This window comes from Peromyscus maniculatus, chromosome X (genome assembly GCF_049852395.1).
Source record: "Peromyscus maniculatus bairdii isolate BWxNUB_F1_BW_parent chromosome X, HU_Pman_BW_mat_3.1, whole genome shotgun sequence".
In the NCBI taxonomy this organism is placed as follows: domain Eukaryota; kingdom Metazoa; phylum Chordata; class Mammalia; order Rodentia; family Cricetidae; genus Peromyscus; species Peromyscus maniculatus.
In genome coordinates, this window is record NC_134875.1 from 135277761 (window position 1) to 135296853 (window position 19093).

A 19093-nucleotide genomic window follows, 5' to 3' on the forward strand; every position below is an offset into this window, starting at 1 on the left:
CTGGGAGGGCAGGAGTTGGACCCCGAGGGGAGAATGGGACTTGCTTTGGGCAGGTTCAGCTGCTGGAATGATGGATGTCTGAGCTTCTGTCTTTATTCTCCATGACCACCCTGTGAAGGGATATTTCACAGCCTCAGAAACATTTCTGAACCAGACAACGATATGGCCCCGGGCTCCACAAGCCAGGGGAAGCCTGCACCCTTGAGGGCAGTATGAGAGGGGAGGAGACGGCCAAGGGGGTCAGAGCAGCGATTGGAGCTGAGAGCTGGAAGCGCCTTAAAGAGACTGCGCGGTCCCCGCCCCACTTCCCGCCAGCCTCAATGAATTAAAGCTGTGTTTCCCAAACTTGCCCGATCACTAGCAGCCTCTCCAGCCCTCGTTACAGATCGAGGTTCCGGAGTACCTCCCTTCCAGAGTCTGATTCAGTAGGCCTGCGGGTGGAGCTGAGGAATCTGTAATTTTAACACGCTCCCCACGTGATTGTCGTGAACAAGCAAGTTTGGGAAATATTGAATTAAAGGAAACGGGGCCTGGCTGCAGAAGCGGCCTCCGCTAGGGGGCTTCGGCTGGAGCATTCCCGGGGGCGTCGCCTGCTTCCGCTGCCGCCTCCTTCAGTGAAAGTCCCTTTTGGGTCCAGCTACCACAGCCACCGCGCTCCCTCAGGCCGGACCGGGGACACCCCAGGTCTGCGTGGCCCCCGCCACCACGCCCAGTGGCCGCCCGAGCCCCGCGAGCAGGGGGAGGAGCCGCAGCCAGTGGAGGCGGAGGAGGCTGGAGGAGGCGGAGACGGCGGAGAAGGCATAGAGGAAGGTGGAGGCGGAGAAGGTGGAGGGGAAGGTGGAGGCGGCTGGGAAGGTGGACGCCACCGAGAAGGTGGAGACAGCAGGGAAGGTGGACGCCACCGGGAAGGTGGAGACCGCGGAGGATCCGGGCCGCGGGGCTGAGCTCAAGCTGGAGCCGGAGCCAGAGCTCAAGCCGGAGCCCGAGCTCAAGCCGGAGCCCGAGCCCGAGCCCGAGCCCGAACCGGAGCCCGAGCCGGAGCCGGAGCCCGAGCCGGAGCCCGAGCCGGAGCCCGAACCGGAGCCGGAGCCCAAGCCGGAGCCCGAGCCCGAGCCCGAGCCCGAACCAGAGCCGGAGCCGGAGCCGGAGCTGAAGCCGAAGCCCGAGCCCGAGCCCGAGCCCGAGCCCTTACAGGAGGCAGAGCAGGAGCCTAAGGGGGAGCCCGAGCAGGAGCCGAAGGATGAGAACCCAGCGCGGAGCGGCGGTGGCGGCAGCGGCGAAGAGGTTCCTCCCCCCACCCTCCCCTCCGATCCACCGCGGGCCCCCGATCCCTCTCCGCGTCGCAGTCGTGCCCCGCGCCGCCGACCCCGGCCCCGGCCCCAGACTAGGCTCCGTACCCCGCCGCAGCCTAGGCCACGGCCCCCGCCCCGGCCCCGTCCCCGACGCGGTCCCGGGGGCGGGTGCCTGGATGTGGATTTTGCTGTGGGGCCACCAGGTTGTTCCCACGTGAACAGCTTTAAGGTGGGAGAGAACTGGAGGCAGGAATTGCGGGTTATCTACCAGTGCTTCGTGTGGTGTGGAACCCCAGAGACCAGGAAAAGCAAGGCAAAGTCGTGCATCTGCCATGTGTGTGGCACCCATTTAAACAGACTCCACTCTTGCCTTTCCTGCATCTTCTTTGGCTGCTTCACAGAGAAACACATTCATGAGCACGCTGAGACAAAACAGCACAACTTAGCGGTAGATCTTTATTACGGAGGTATATACTGCTTCATGTGTAAAGACTATGTGTATGACAAAGACATTGAGCAAATTGCCAAAGAAGAGCAAGGAGAAGCCTTGAAATTACAAGCCTCCACCTCGACAGAGGTTTCTCAGCAGCAGTGTTCAGTGCTGGGCCCTGGTGAGAAATATCCCACCTGGGAAACGACCAAACCTGAGTTAGAACTGCTGGGGCACAACCCACGGAGAAGAAGAATCGCCTCCAGCTTTACTATCGGCTTACGAGGACTAATTAATCTTGGCAACACGTGTTTTATGAACTGCATTGTCCAGGCCCTGACCCACACTCCAATACTGAGAGATTTCTTTCTCTCTGACAGGCACCGGTGTGAAATGCCCAGCCCCGAGTTGTGTCTGGTCTGTGAGATGTCTTCGCTCTTTCGAGAGCTATATTCTGGAAATCCATCTCCTCATGTTCCCTATAAGTTACTGCATCTGGTGTGGATACACGCTCGTCACTTAGCAGGGTACAGGCAGCAGGATGCCCATGAGTTCCTCATCGCTGCCCTAGATGTCCTGCACAGGCACTGCAAGGGTGATGATGTTGGCAAGGTGGCCAGCAATCCCAACCACTGCAACTGCATCATAGACCAAATCTTCACAGGGGGCCTGCAGTCAGATGTCACCTGTCAAGCCTGCCACGGTGTCTCCACCACTATAGACCCCTGCTGGGACATCAGTCTGGACTTGCCTGGCTCTTGCACATCCTTCTGGCCTATGAGTCCAGGGAGGGAGAGCAGTGTGAATGGGGAAAGCCACATACCAGGCATTACTACCCTCACGGACTGCTTGCGAAGGTTTACCAGGCCAGAGCACTTAGGAAGCAGTGCCAAAATCAAGTGTGGTGGTTGCCAAAGCTACCAAGAATCTACCAAACAGCTCACTATGAAGAAGTTACCAGTTGTTGCCTGCTTTCATTTCAAACGGTTTGAACACTCAGCCAAACAGAGGCGCAAGATCACTACATACATTTCCTTTCCTCTGGAGCTGGATATGACCCCGTTTATGGCGTCAAGTAAAGAGACCCGGATGAATGGACAGTTGCAGCTGCCGACCAACAGTGGGGACAACGAGAATAAGTATTCCTTGTTTGCGGTGGTTAATCACCAAGGAACCTTGGAGAGCGGCCACTACACCAGCTTCATTCGGCATCACAGGGACCAGTGGTTCAAGTGTGATGATGCCGTCATCACCAAGGCCAGTATTAAAGATGTGCTGGACAGTGAAGGGTATTTACTGTTCTATCACAAACAGGTCCTGGAACATGAGTCAGAAAAGGTGAAAGAAATGAATACACAAGCCTACTGAAGCAACACAGAGGCCTACCTGTAATGGAAGACGACGACACTCGACACTCGTACTACAACAGGCATCGAGATTTAATTGATCTACTTGACCGAGGCCAATGGGCCTGACAGAGTAAGAATTTAACAGTACCCAGTGTCCAAAAGGTCCTGATCGGAAGAGAAATAGGAGGGGAGGGAGAAGAGGCTGTAGTCTAAGCAGTCATGTGAAAGAAAATTAAATGGCAGGAATGTTCTGGGTGGGGAAGACAGCGCAGGGAAACTGTGACACTGGTTCATATCCTATATTCCTCCAAAAGATTGTGTGGGAAGGTGTAGGGGGGAGGGGGGTGGTGTTGGGGGGGGTGTGCCCTTGTAACCGTAAAACATCTTTCTCCATGGGTGTTTCAGCTTCAATTGACCAATCACAGAACAGTTACACATTTGTGGGAGGACAAGGAAAAGTTGATGAAAACGTAGCCCATTATGTACATGGGGATGAAAGCAGAAAAGTGGAGGAGGCAGGGATAGCCCATTGACAAACACCTTTGCCAGTTCCTTTGTATTCGTGATTTTCGTGCTATTAAGTGCAGTATTAAAAAAGACAGCCCACATGGCCTAGTGGAAGGAGGAGAAATAAGGGCTTGTGGAAGGGGAGCAGGTGCTCCAAAAGTAGAGAAGGCTAGAAATGCTTTAAGATAACAAGGACAGGCCTCAGCTGACAGTGTAGTGTATGTTTTTGTTAAAAAGCTGTATGATATACTTGAGCAAATCAGTGAACCTCTTTGCGATTGTTTTCTCATCTGTAACATGCAGGTAATTCCTACCTTAAAGGGTTGTTGTTAAAGATTAAATGATATAAAATGTGTCAAAGTCAAAGTAAAGGCTTGGAACTTTGTAGGGACTCAGTAAACATTTGTTGGATCTGAATCGGAAGCTTATTTGGACCGGGCCAGAATGCGTCAGAGGGCGAATGTCAATTCCTACCTAAGACCCAAGGACAGAAATGACATACATGTCACATGCAATCATATACATGAACTCCCTCCCCAAGGCAGCAGACTCCATTGTTGTGCATAGGACATCATATTCAATGTCGCACCTCAGATTGGTGGTTGGGGGAAAAAACACAGCTATCATGTTTTGTCCATTTGAAAGACAATGACATTGTTTTAATGACTCAGCAATCCAGTGGTGGGATTCTGGGGACAGTATGCTGCTAGGTATCCACACAATGGCGTTGGGTGGGTTTTTCCCTTCAGAAAGCATTGTGACAATAGCTTCAATATTTACCAACAGAGAGCAGAAGAAAGGCTTCCAAAACTCACTGGTCCATCAGTTTAGTGATGTTGGTAGAATGGCTTGCTACACTGGACAGAGCAGCCTGCTCTAGAGAGTTAAGCTGAAACAGATTGGAAGACCTTGGAAGGGGGAAAGCACTATGCATCCTTTTCTCAGCACTGATTACAAAAAGTAACTGTTGCCTGGAAAATCCTTGAAGGCAGCTCAGTGTGGATCAGGTGCATGGGCATTGTATCCGGTGTCTCTAATAAAAGGCAGAGTTCCCAACGGCTTCCCAATTCTACTTAGTGGCCAACTCATTTGGAAATAGAGACTTTTGTGGTTATGAGTGTATGCCACTGAGCTCATATAGCGCATAGTTTTTGTTTGTTTTGATGCTAGGGTTTGAACCCAGGGCCTTGTGTATGCTAGGCAAGCACTCTGCCACTGAGCTGTATCTGCTCTAGTCCCTCTATGAGAGCTTTTAAAGATAGGAGCTATATTTTCTTTTGGATGCTGGGTTGCAGGGTTGCGTCTTTAGCCCCTGGCACAGTTCCTGGGCCACAATGATCAGGTACTTAAAACATTTACTGAGTGAATGGATGGGCAGATGGTGGATGGATGGATGGAGGATGGATGAATGAGACGATGAAACAAATCTACTCCTTCCTTTCATTACCCAAATGTCTTCAGCACCACAATCCTCCAAAGAAAATATTTTGCTCTTACATTGAGTGTTTTGGGGGGTGGGGGGAGAGAAATAAATGGGCAGCTCCAGGTGCCATTTCGTAAGTTATTTGGCTACTTTGGGGCATGGGATTGGTCACCCTGTTTAGGAAGACACAGCTGTGTCCCCATTCCTCATGTCTGCCATGGGAAAATTTAGTCAGACACATGCCAGCAGATTTTGACTGCATGCACAGAAATTGTCCTTTTATATTTCCAAATGTTTTATTTGGAAACAAATTCAAGTTCACAGAAAAGGTATAAAAGTAACAAGCATTCTTTTACCCTCTACCCACATTTACCTATTAACATTTGCTCCATTTGCTTTATCATCCCATATGTGCATGCCTGGGTGTGTGTGTGTGTGTGTGACCTGTGTATGTGAAGTCAATATGGATAAAATACATACATCAGGGCCCTTTGTGCTGAAACATTTTAATGGGCATTTCCTAAGAACAGACATATTCCATACACCACCGCAGTGTAGCTTTAGAAAAATGAACACTGTTTTAATGTTTAATCTGTCATTTCTAAGCTAGGTTTCTCCCTTGACCAGCAAATGTTCTTTTATAGCATTTCTCCTATTACAGGATCTGGTCTAAGGTAAAGTGTTGTGTTTGTCAAGTACCTTTAGTCTCCTTCAATCAGGAACATTTCCACAGCCCTGTTTTGTCTTGTGACATTCACATTCTTTACTAGAACACTCCTCATTTTGAGTTTTTCTGATACAGAAGCTGTCATGTAAATGCCCTGCACTCAGGAATAGTTGTAAGAGGAACTCGCTGACGGATGACTAGTGAAGCTGACCCCCCTTGTTCCTGTTGGTGGAAGGCACAGATAACCAGAGCATCTATTGCTGGTACTTCTGAACCTCACATCTGCATCTCAAAACAAAACACCTCGTCCTTCAGGAACAGGGCAACTGTCCCAGAGCAAAACCTAAGTCCTATGCCCCTGCTCATTACCAACCCCCAAACTGAGTCATGGAATATGATAGTAGCAGGGTATGCTTTTAAATCATGCCACCACGGGACCCGGAACATCATCTATTCAGCAGGTACGTATCAACCTGGAGTCCAAACTGAGATTCAGGCATGAGCATGTCTGGCTCATGACCAGCCGTCTTCACAACTGAGGATGCCAAGGGGATTAGGAGGTAACACTCAGGCATATTCATCAATGTTTCCATGTTGAGCACAGAAGTAGTGGTAGTATGGATGGGGGAGGGAAGGGATAATTACATCTTAAGCAGCTGTATGAACAGATCACAGAACAGGGAGGCCTAGAAGAATGTTCTGAAAGATGGTGAAAGAAACTGGCTTGTGACCTATTGAACCATGAGACATAACTGGGGTTATGTTACTTGAGCTGATATTTCTATCTGAGCACAAAGGAGTAAAAGCCAGTGAAATTAAAGCTCATTTAACTCCATATATATTCACAAGTTGCAAAAAAGAATATATATATATATATATATATTCATATATATGTATATATATATTCATATATATTCGAATGATTTTACCTGTGCATAAAAGCACAGGTAAAAGGTGGCTGCTTATAACTGAGGCCCTCAGTAACCCAGAACTGAGAGGACCACAGGGTGTAGTCCTACATTAGCACCCATTACACATTCTTTCTACAGTTTCTTGGCTTAAATCTGGTTGGAGTCCCAGAGTTGTGTCCCTGCCAGTTTCCTGGACTAGCCAAATACTGGAACTGACTCTGGCCTGCAGGTCACATTGGTAAATGCCTCATTATACTCTCTGCAGGCTGATAAAGGATGCCATCAACCAAAAGCTCTCGTCCATCAGAAAAAAAGTGGCATCCACACACCTACACCACAGATCATCACTGCAGTATGACCAGTGCTGAGGATTGTTTCCCCCGGTGTACATTTCACACCTAGAAGTGAAAGCTCAGCTCCTCTAATAATATGTAGACAGGACTCCCAGTAGTTTCTCATTTCACAGTTAACATCCCCTGTAAATTGCCCACGTATTGAGAAACTTCTGTATTAAAGTGTATTAAATGGACAACATGTACACATCATTTAGAACTCGATGAATTCTACCAAATGTACACATCCCTGTAAAGAGCATTCAGATTAAGAAACAGCATACCAGTGACTCAGAGACACTGACCCTAACTTTGTTCAGTGTGGGTCAGTGTTGCCTGTCTGTACTTCCTAGGGAGGCAGTCGGCTAGGATGCACTCTTTTATGCAGGGCTTCTTTTGTTCAGTATAATTTTATGAGCTTAGGATTTCAGGATATTTTGTCATGAAAAAAAAAAAAACAAACTGGGAAATTCAGCATTTTTATCCACTGAACCGAATATAGGAATTCAAATTCTTTCCAGTGATTTCTGACATTTTTTAGCAATTCCAAGGAACCCAGGTCATTGTGAAATTGGACATCAAGGGTATCTGTAATCTCAGGTACAAAACAAATCAGTAGATAGAAAATAGCTTTCAGCAGAAGTTTGGGTAAAATACTCAGAAATACTAACCTTGGGCAACATTACAGAATTTTTCCTGCTAATTGAATAGGATACAGAGCTTTTTAAAGTTCCCTCAACTAACAAGTGTCATCAGAGTCACAAGGAAGATGTGTTAACAAACTGATCGCTGGCTCATACAGAGTTTGAGATCCAGTAGATAGGGGATAGGGTCTCCAGGATATGCATTTCTGTCACATTGCCAGGGGTTGCCCATGTTGACTCTGGACCCACACTTTGGGAGCCACTGATCGTGCCTATTTGTTTTTTACTCGGTGGTACTTGGAACCTAAGGACTCCACAAAGATGCTTTGGGGAACACCGTAAGAAGCAAGGACTGGGGGAGGGGATTTAGCTGGTGAGAAACCGACACATCTCAACCCCATTTCAACCACAGCAGCTACTTTTGTTTTATATTTCAGGGGCTTCTGGGAATACTTGAAGAAAGGGCTCTGCTATTAAAATATTCAAAGGTTGCAAATCACTGTGCTAAGAAATTTTAGACCCCAGGGCAATGACATACTCGAAATGCATGGATAGCATTTCTGGAACATAATCCAACATCTGACAGAGACCAGGCCTCTTATACGCCTGTCGTCTAGATGCTTCTGAGGGGGGCTTCTTTGTCCTTTCAAGAAGTGAGATTTTATGTGGATGAAATTGATAAGAAAAAAGTGTAATTATAAAGGTGTAAACTAGGACTTCTGGCAACACTAAGACAGTATGAATAGCGCCTCCCCCAGTAAAACATATTAACATGAGATGAACTATAACGAAAATTTACATTTATGTAAAATGTCTGGAGAAACAAAAAGAAGCCAGCAACTATCCAGTATGTTTTTAGTTCCTAGTATCAGACCCTAGGGGCCAAGAGCTTAGAGCCAAATAGTCATGCAGACTCAAGGCCACCAAAGGAAGCAAAGTTGCAACTGACATCTCATGGGGAAGCCTTTAATAGATTGGCTTGTACATTAAAAAAGGGGGTTAGAAAGTAAATAACGATAGGTCTTACGTCCTGTCTGGAGCAACCAGGAAAAAAAAATCCCCGTGTCTGTCGTGTGAATGTGGATGGCTAAATTTACCCTCCTGTGTCTTATTGGACCCACATGTTGAAACATTAAAATAAAAATCATTACAAACACCTATAACATAAACAAAAGCAAACAATACAAACAATACACTTTGACAAGCCAGGCTATGAGGGACCTTCACAGAAAAATAAATATCTGCTGAAGATGTACTTAGAAACAAGCAACAGTAAACACAGAGTCCGTGCATGATATATCCATACCTGTAAATGTTGCAGTGAAATCCATTAGTTAGTACACTTAGTATGTGTAATAGTTACAGTAAGAGAATCAGGTGCCTTCCGGGGCAAACTCTTATATATTTAGTTCAATTCCAAGTGGTCAGCCCTGGGCACATGTACATATGAGCACAGCTAAATTATGGGTTATTAGTACATGTGTGCATATGTACATATAACAATAATTTAAAAAAAGAGATCATGGCCGGGCGGTGGTGGCGCACGCCTTTAATCCCAGCACTCGGGAGGCAGAGCCAGGTGGATCTCTGTGAGTTCGAGGCCAGCCTGGACTACCAAGTGAGTTCCAGGAAAGGCGCAAAGCTACACAGAGAAACCCTGTCTCGAAAAAACCAAAAAAAAAAAAAAAAAAAAAAAAGAGATCATGAACTTGGGAGGCAGTGGTGAGAGTGATGTAGATGCTTCATGTAAGAAATTCTCAAACTATTCCAAATAGATAAAAAGAGCCCTGTTGATAAAGAGGAAAAACAGACAAAAACAGTTCTTGCAAAGAAATGATGTGCCCTGAAGGTGAGTCACCAGTTGGCACAAGGAGAAGAAATAGTGATGAGTGAAATAAGGACAATTTCAGAAAAACAAAACTATAAAAGTTTAGCAATAGGAGACTCGCTCTAAAATACTGAGAGATATACTTCAGGTAGAGAGAAATGGAAAGTTGAGAGGAATAAATAGGAGACAAGGAACAGGGAACCACACTGGAGGATGTGAGGAAATCAAAATAAGTAAGTATATAAGACAACAGTGCTATGACGAGATGTACCAAAGTCTCACCAGCTCGACAGGCTGAAGCAGAGGGATTTCTGAACCTCAGCAGTTAAAGGCTAACCGGGACAGCCAGCCTGGCAAGAATCCATTTCCAAAACAAACAGAAAAGCCTGTCCCAGTGGGGGGACTCAGCACTTGCAAGGCTGAAGCAGGTGAGTTAACCTTGGCTATAGAGTGAATCCCAGGCCAGCCTAGATTTAAGAGTGAGATCTTGAATAAAATAAAATAAAGAAAAGCCCAACAAAACAATCTAGTAATGATGTTGATGCATGCCTTTAATTTCAGCACTTGGGAGGCAGAGGCAGGTGGATCTCTGTGAGTTCCAGGCCAACCTGGGCTACAGAGAGAGTTCCAGGAAAGGTGCAAGGCTACACAGAGAAACCCTGTCTCGAAAAAACCAAAACCAACCAACCAACCAAACAGACAGCAAAAAACAAAAAACAAAAAACAAAATAAGCGGCCACTAAAAACACTGGAGTGCAAAAACATGCCAGACAGTAGGGTGTTGTTAATATTTAAAGCATCTGAAATTTCTTGCATTGTTTGAAAAGATGGTAGGAATATTGCCTGAGGTTGCACTGTGTTGTCAAGAATGTGCAAGCATTTAAAAGCAGGGGCTTTTGTGGCTGGTAAAAGCATAGTTGGTAATTTGATTCAACCTTTCTACTCAAGTAATGAAAATTGCTGGATAAAATCTTTCAAAATCACTTTAAAACAATGCAGCATTAAGAAGACAGAAATTTCCAGGCTAATTGTGAGATGAAAGCTTGTAACTAGGCAGGTTAGATGGCCATTGGAGTACCTAAGCTAATTTGTTATGAGGGCATTTACCTATATTGCTTGCCTGAGCTGTCATTCAGTGTGATAGAGGAAACCGCCTGTCCCCGTCCCAACAATTCTAGAAAACTGCACAGAAGGCTGCCTCAGTACTTAGTAGAACTCATTTGATAAAAAGAAAGGGCAAAACAGGACCCTGTGTTAAAACTCCTTCTCTGATACTCCAGCTCTTACATATATTTATGTACTGCTATCAATGGCCTGGGTCAGCCAACAAACTTCAAGCTATGCACTTGGTTTTCAATGGTTTCCAAACAGGTGATATTCCAAGGTGCTCAGTAGAAGCAAATGCAAAGCCTCTGAAGGTCTCAGGGAACCTCCCCCAATAAATAAATATTCCTGGGGAATGACCGGAGAGCATACTGGGTAAGGAAACAGGGAAAGCAAACCCATAGAGACTCCGATCATGGCTACTGGACCTGTACTTTGAAAGAGCTATGTGAGTCATGCCTAAAGAGGCAGGGTACTAATTTAAAAACAACTACAAGGAGGACAAGCCTTTAAAAAGCTTGTGATACAGCATTTTGGGGAAAAAAGAATTTGTAGAAGAATAAACCACCGGGGGCTGGAGAGATGGCTCAGAGGTTAAGAGCACTGACTGTCCTTCCAGAGGCTCTGAGTTCAATTCCCAGCATCCACATGATGGCTCACAACCATCTGTAATGAGATCTGGTGCCCTCTTCTGACCTGCAGGCATACATGCTGTATACATAATAAATAAATAAATCTTTTAAAAAAAGAAAGAAAGAATAAACACCAACTCAATGACTGTATATGGTAGAGTTGTGGACATTAGTGAAAAAGGAGTTATTGAGATAAACTTGAAAATGATCAAGAAATAAGAAATGCACACATTGCTATTTCTGGGGCAGCAATTTGAAAAATGAAAATACTTTGTGACTTCTAGCATACATACTAGAAGAAAGGGGAAGCGGAATGATTGAAAGACTATATAATCTCCAAGCTACTTAAGGGAGAAGTGCAGGGGGGCAGAACCCCATCAATCAAACTGAAGACAGGAAAGGAAAAGAAAAACCAAACATTGAAAAAACAAAGGTGGGAAGAGCACACAATTTCAATCATCTGATGAAATCCCAATCAAAACAGTGCAATGATAACAATAAGTGTGCATTTGCTAACATCTCTAGCTAACAGAGTGTCATGTTGGATTATGAAGAATAAAACCAGCTATATGATCTTTAAGGGAGACATATAAAGGCCAAGAAGATCACTCAGCAGGTAAAGATGCTCCATAACCCTGATAGCTCATGTTCCATTCCCAGAACCCACATAGAGGTGGACAGAGAAAACCAACTTTGCAGAGTTGTCCTCTGACCTCCACACACATGCTGTGGTATATATATGCGCGTGCGCGCGCACACACACACTAACAATAATAAATATAATCAAAGAGAGACATATCAAAACATAAGATTTGAAGTTTTTATAGTTTTTTTTTTATTTTCATATTATGTGCATTGGTGTTTCCCGTGCTGCGTGTTTATACGAGAGTGTCAGACCCCCTGGAACTGGAGTTATAGACAGGTGTGAGCTGCTATGTGGGTGCTAGAAATTGAACCCAGGTCTTCTGGAAGGCAGCCAGTGCTCTTAACCACTGAGCCATCTCTCCAGCCCCTAAGATTTGAAGTATTGAGGGACGGAAAAAAAAAAAAAAAGGTATGCAACTCCCAACTGAAAGAAAGTTAATGCAAGTTTGCTTTAAACTATACAAAATAGATTATAAGACCAAAAAGTTAAGAGAATCAATTCAGCAGGAAGATGTATATAACTGTAACTTTCAGTAATATACTTTCAAATTATATAGCAAAATGGGCAGAATTATAAGGAGCAAAAGCTAACACATCTATAACCACAATGGAAGATTTTTGACATACATACTTCATAGATAAATTAGACAAAAATGCAATGGAAACACAGGTCTGAACTGCACAATTATCAAGTGTAATCTAATGGGGCATACAGACTCTCTTTTGTGCATCCGAGAGTTAATATGTACACTTTTCTTTCAAGCACACTTGTGATATTGACCATATTCTTGGCTATGAAGCAAATCTCAGCAAACACCACAGAAGTGGTTTCATTCCAACCAATTCCCTAATCATATTGTGATTAAGTTAGAAATAAAAAGCAACAATAAAATTCCCCAAAATGGTAATATTTAAAATACCCAACTCCTGGGCTGCAGGAAAAAAAAAATCATCATGTAAACAGCAACAAGTTAGAGCTGATGATAACACAGGTGTCAAAACTTGTAAGAAAGAGTTAGAACACAGCGAATTAATAATCTAATTTCACAAGTTAGGAAATCAATACAAAATGAAGCCTCCTGAAGGCCGAAGACAGAGCATAGTCCACACGAGACCACACATTACTGGAGCAGAAACAGGAATGCAGCAGAGAAGGTAACAACATAAACAAGGCAAATTTCTGACTAGACAAGCAGGCACAGGTCTAGACTACATGCGAAAACAAAAGAGAAGGCACATGTGAACAGTACAAAGAATGAAAGCAAGGGCAAGGCCTTAGACACAGCAGAAAATGTACAAATACTTTAAAAATACCGCAGTCGACTTTTACCAGTAAACATGACATAGTTGGTGACATGAACAATTTTCTAGAATAATATAACTATAAAACTTGAGAAATACAAAGTCTAAAAAGTAAATATTTTAAAACATCAAATCAGTAATCTAAATGTGCTCTTCCTTAGAACTGTAAAAACAAGTTTTCTAAGGTGATTATCTGCCAAACTTTTCTGATAAAAGTGATTCCAGGAAATTGAGGAAAACCATTGCACATCATTTGATGCGACTAGAATATTATCTTTTCGAAACTGGGTAAGAACTGTACAAATTAAGACTATTTTCACCAATTTCATTAATAAAAATAAAATGTGAAAAATACTAGCAAAGTGACTTTGTGGTGTAAAAGAAAATGCTATATTATGGTGAAATTTTATTTATTTCAAGAAATTCCAGGATGGCTTAATACTATTGAGGCTTTTGGTAAGCTTTTCCTCCACCCCTGGGCCTCATTAATATGGTGATAAAAGGACCCCAAAAGGGAACACGCCGCCAAGAGGAATGCGGTGAGAAAATGATGAGAACCTACGATGAAGCCCTGGTGTCAGTTCTGACATGTAAGTAGCTTAAACAACGTCATCACTTGACTCCTTACACCACGAGAGCTGGGTAAACTAAAATGAGATGACTGTTCTGGAACCTAGCAGAGAATTGAAATTACGGCAAAATGCCACCCTGACATCTGGAGAAGGCAGATCAAAGAAACTCAGTGCCTGACATGTGCTTAGCTGCAACAGAAGCGCATGGACTCTGCAAATGACTGGTAAGACCATCAACTTGACTAGTAATTGGGCAAATTGCTGGAAAGTAAGTGTGGAGTTGCATGAAACTGAGAACAACTGACAAGGGGCACAATTCCAGAGGCCCCACACTTTTGAAGATTTTCCCTAAAATACCCTCACCAAGTTCTCATGGTGAGTGAGAGTTTTGATTGCTGTGAAACAACACCATGATCAAAATCAACGTGGGGAGTAAAAGCTTTATTTCAATATCTTACCAGGGAAGTTGGGGCAGGAACCTGGAGGCAGGAGCTGATGCAGAGGCCACGGAGGGGCGCTGCTTACAGGCTTGCTTCTCACGGCTTGCTCAGCCTGCTTTCTCATAACACCCAGGACCACCAGTCCAAGGGTAGCGTTGCCCACAATGGGCTGGGTCTTCCCACATCAACCATCAAGAAAATGCACCACAGGATTGCGCATAGGCCAATCTGGTGGGAAAGTTTTCTGAATTGAGGCTCCCTCTTTCAAAATAACAATAGCTTGTGTCAAGTTGGCACAAAACTAGCCAGCACTGTCAGGATCTGAGGGAAAAACAAACAAACAAACAAACAAACAAACAAACAAACAAACAAACATCCTGACAGGGCTCTAGCAGGTATACAGTGTGACACAATGTATTTCTCCCCCAAAAGGTCTATACTTGGGATAGGGTAGTACAGAAACTTATCTTAGATGATTTCCACGCCACTCCACGCTTCTTGAATAATTTCATAGTTATAAGGGAGAAGAAGGCTTATTGGAAATGAAGTTGAAATGCTATAATAAGTGAAGTATTGGGGGGGTACTTAAAATTTCTGAGAAAAGACAGAACATTTGTGTAGGTCATGGTGGTCAAGATCCAGGCACACTAAGAGACTAAAATGCAATCAGAAGAGTATGGACCAGTTCCCTTCCCCAGCACTGGCTTGCCACATCAATGAGCCTCCTGTACAGCAGTGACTTACAATGGAAAGAACTGCAAGGCAGATTTTCTCTGAGGAGCAATGTGCAAAGGAATCCCAAAGCTAAGAAGGGAGACTAGAACAAAGACATTAAAGGACGGGAAGCCGCTTGTCATTTCCGCCCCAGCAGACACTAAACAGAGTGTAGATCCACTGTCTGTCTCCTGTTCATTCTGCTTCCCTGGAGAACTCTCACCAAGATAAAGGTGGAAGGCTTATTTCAAATAATGATGGGGGGCTGGAGAGATGACTCAGTGGTTCAGAGCAAGGGCTGCTCTTCCCACAGGACCTGGGTACAATTCTCAGCACCCACATGACAACTCACAACTGTCCGTAACTCCAGTTCCGGAGGATCTCACACCCCACACAGACATGCATGCAGGCAAAAATACCAATGCACAGAATATAAAAATAAATAAATCATGTTTAAAATATTACAGCAGCTATATGTCTACGAATACCCAAATATCCAGTAGTGACTGACCGGGTGATTTCTTCAGTCTTCTCACCTATCTCCCACACAGGACCTTACACAGAACATCTACAGAATAAAGACATTTATTGAGGAGGTGATATGTGTCAGGTACTGGACCTAAGCATTACAGGGCTTTGCAGAGATGATTGACGTTCCTCACGTGATCAACACCACCAACGGTCAGTTGGGTCACAGGAGGATTTTTTAGCGGAGGTCTCAAAGTGTTGGGTCCCTTAAAAGGCAGTTTACTGTGGTTTTGAGAACTGAGGGTTCACGAAAGGAGGGCAGTTTTAACCGGTTCTGAGAGTCTTGGGTCCGTGGAAGTGGATCTGGCTACATTCTAAGCCCTGACTTCCGGAGTCGTTACCATACGTCACAGCGGCTTCATAAGCCCGTTTAGGCAGGTTCTGCAAACGCCTGAGAGTAGCCTTAGGGCACCGTACTGGGATACAGTGTCTGAGTCCTCGGGTTCAACTCCCCCTCCCCCTTTCCCTTTTTCATGAGCCCCGCGCTCTCCCGATCTTTTCTTTCCCTCACATTTCACTCCTCTGACTTCAGTATTTGGTTCTCTGAGCCACGTGAGAGGGATGGGAGGAAACTGAGGAGAAAAAACCATACTTTTAGTCCTTACAAGTTTTATCTCATGTCGCCCCCCCCCCCCTTTTGTTTCTCAAGACAGGGTTTCTCTGTGTAGCCCTGGCTGTCCTGGAACTCACTGTGTAGATCAGGCTGGTCTCACACTCATAGAGATCCTCCTGCCTCTGCCTCCCTAGCGCTCAGATTAGAATCGCGCCCCACCACTGCCCATGCACGATACTGGCACTTTTTTTGGTTTTTTCTTTTTTTTTCTTTTTATTTTTTTAATTACACTCATGATATTCATTAATTACACTCATGATATTAATCACATTTGTGGTACTCATAGATTACATTCGCAGTATTCATTCAAATATATATATATATATATTAATTTTAAATGCTGAATGTCATTTATTGAAGGAGGGAAGAGGTCTTAAATACAGGCTTACAGCACAATGGGAGAACCCTGGAGGGCAGAAGTTCGCTACTGATGTTTTACAATCTTGCATCTAGGTACGGGCAATTTTAAAAAAAAGTTTCGTAGACGGAGAGATTATGAGTTACAGCCAAGATTGATTAAAAAAACTTAACCAGTGGTTTGGAGAGGCCATGAGTATCCAATGAATGAGCGGGAAGTCAGAATGGAGACCTAGAAACTGTGAAGGTGAGGAGTGAAGTGAGGAAGGACGGGGACTGGAGATATTGTGTGTCCTGAACCTGTCAGATCAGCACATTTAAGTCTCTTTCTTCTGTCTTTAGATAAACAGTTCATTGCTAACTATTTGCACCCTAGTGACCTTTAGCTAGAAGTACAGGGTTCTGAGTCTTAGGTCTGTGGAAATGGGTTTAACTAGGTTATCAGTCTGGACTTCACTAGTCCTCTTTAGCTTGGGTCATAGTCTTTTTTTATGCCATTTGAGAGGCTGCGATGCCCCCTGGGAATGTAGCCTAGGGGTAGAGTTCTGGGTTTCCGTGTAGAAGACTTAGGTTCGATTCCCAGTGTTCAATTCCCTTCACTGCCCGATTTCCCTGCTTTTCTTAAGTTGTTTTTGAGCTTTTATTTGTTCCCAAACCCAATGAATCTTATGTATCATTAGCCAATGAACCAAAATACGTTCCTCATCCCATACATATGCAAATATGTCAACCAAAAATGAAATTAATAAAGGATGTGTGAGATTACAGCAGCTAGGGCTGGAGAGATGACTCAGTGGTTAAGAGCACGGGCTGCTCTTCCCAGAGGACCTCAATTCCCAGCACCCACATGACAACTCACAACTGTCTGTAACTACAGTTCCGGAGGATCTGACACCTCACACAGACATGCATGCAGGGAAAAATACCAATGCACATCAACTAGAAATAAGTAAATCATTTAAAATACTACAGCAGCTATTGTTCCTATGGCTACAAATACCCAAATATCCAGTAGTGACTGACCGGGTGATTTCTTCAATCTTCTCACCTATCTTCACACAGGACCTCACACAGAACATCTACAGAATACAGACATTTATTGAGGAGGTGATATGTGTCAGGTACTGGACCTAAGCATTACACGGCTTTGCAGAGATGATTGACGTCCCTCATGTGATCAACACCACCAACGGTCAGTTGGGTCACAGGAGGATTTTTTAGCGGAGGTCTCAAAGTGTTGGGTCCCTTAAAAGGCAGTTTACTGTGGTTTTGAGAACTGCAGGTTCACGAAAAGAGAGTGGTTTAAACTGGTTGCGAAAATCTTGGGTCCGTGGAAGTGGATCTAGCTACATTCTAAGCCCTGACTTCCGGAGTCGTTACCATACGTCACAGCAGCTTCATAAGCCCGTTTAGGCAGGTCCCGTTGGTGCCTGAATGTGGTCTGGTGGCAAAGTACTGGGATACTATGCCAAGGGCCTCAGGTTCAATTCCCCCTTCCCCTTTCCCTTTTTCCATGCGCTCTGCTGATCTTTTCTTTCCCTCATACATTTCACTCCTCTGGTTCTCTGAGCCATGTGAGAGGGATGGGAGGAAACTCAGGAGAAAAAGCCATACATTTAGTCCTTACAAGTTTTATCTCGTGTCACCGTTTTTTGTTTTGTTTTTGTTTTTTGTTTTGTTTGTTTTGTTTTGTTTTGTTTTGTTTTGTTTTGTTTTGTTTTGTTTTGTTTTTGTTTGGATTTTCTGGTTTTTCAAGACAGGGTTTCTCTGTGTTGCCCTGGCTGTCCTGGAACTCACTTTGTAGATCAGGCTGGTCTCACACTCATAGAGATCCTCCTGCCTCTGCCTCCCTAGCGCTCAGATTAGAATCCCACCCCACCACTGCCCATGCACGATACTGGCACATTTAAAACAAGTTTCTTAGATGGAGAGATTATGAGCTACAGCCAAGATTGATTAAAAAAACAACTTAACCAGTGGTTTGGAGAGGCCATGAATATCCAATGAATGAGCGGGAAGTCAGAATGGAGACCTAGAAACTGTGAAGGTGAGGAGTGAAATGAGGAAGGACGGGGACTGGAGATATTGTGTGTCCTGAACCTGTCAGATCAGCACATTTAAACCTCTTTCTTCCATTTATAGATTAACAGTTCATTGCTAACTATTTGTACCCTAGTGACCTTTAGCTAGAAGTACAGGGTTCTGAGTCTTAGGTCTGTGGAAATGGGTTTAACTAGGTTATCAGTCTGGACTTCACTAGTCCTCTTTAGCTTGGGTCATAGTCTTTTTTTATGTCATTTGAGAGGCCGCGATGCCCCCTGGGAATGTAGCCTAGGGGCAGAGTTCTGGGTTTCCGTGAAGAAGCCTGTAGGTTCGATTCCCAGTGTTCAATTCCCTTCACCGCCCGATTTCCCTGCTTTTCTTAAGTTTTTTTTGAGCTTTTTTGTCCCCAAACCCAATGACTCTTATGTATCATTAGCCAATGAACCAAAATACGTCCCTCATCCCATATATACGCAAATATGTCAACCAAAAATAAAATTAATAAAGGATGTGTGAGATTACAGCAGCTAGGGCTGGAGAGATGACTCAGTGGTTAAGAGCACGGGCTGCTCTTCCCAGAGGACCTCAATTCCCAGCACCCACATGACAACTCACAACTGTTGGTAACTCCAGTTATGGAGGATCTCATACCCTCCTCACACAGACATGCATGCAGACAAAACATCCATGTACATGAAATAAAAATACAAATAAAAAATAAAACAATGATGACTAAAACATTCTGAAGTAGCAACAGGCA

The 19093-nt window shown here is 44.4% G+C and overlaps 1 protein-coding gene across 1 annotated transcript; it reads left to right on the forward strand.

Annotated features, from left to right (window-relative positions):
• Positions 1 to 1086: 1086 nt before the first annotated feature.
• On the forward strand, positions 1087 to 3995 carry Usp27x (ubiquitin specific peptidase 27 X-linked). Its single transcript, XM_042268700.2, has one exon. The coding sequence runs from the start codon at positions 1774 to 1776 to the stop codon at positions 3088 to 3090; it is 1317 nt and encodes a 438-aa protein (XP_042124634.2). The 5' UTR covers positions 1087 to 1773; the 3' UTR covers positions 3091 to 3995.
• The last annotated feature ends 15098 nt before the right edge of the window (positions 3996 to 19093 follow it).

Bases quoted from the DNA above. Each gene is read 5' to 3' on its own strand.
- Usp27x (XM_042268700.2), top strand. From the start codon at position 1,774: ATGTGTAAAGACTATGTGTATGACAAAGACATTGAGCAAATTGCCAAA.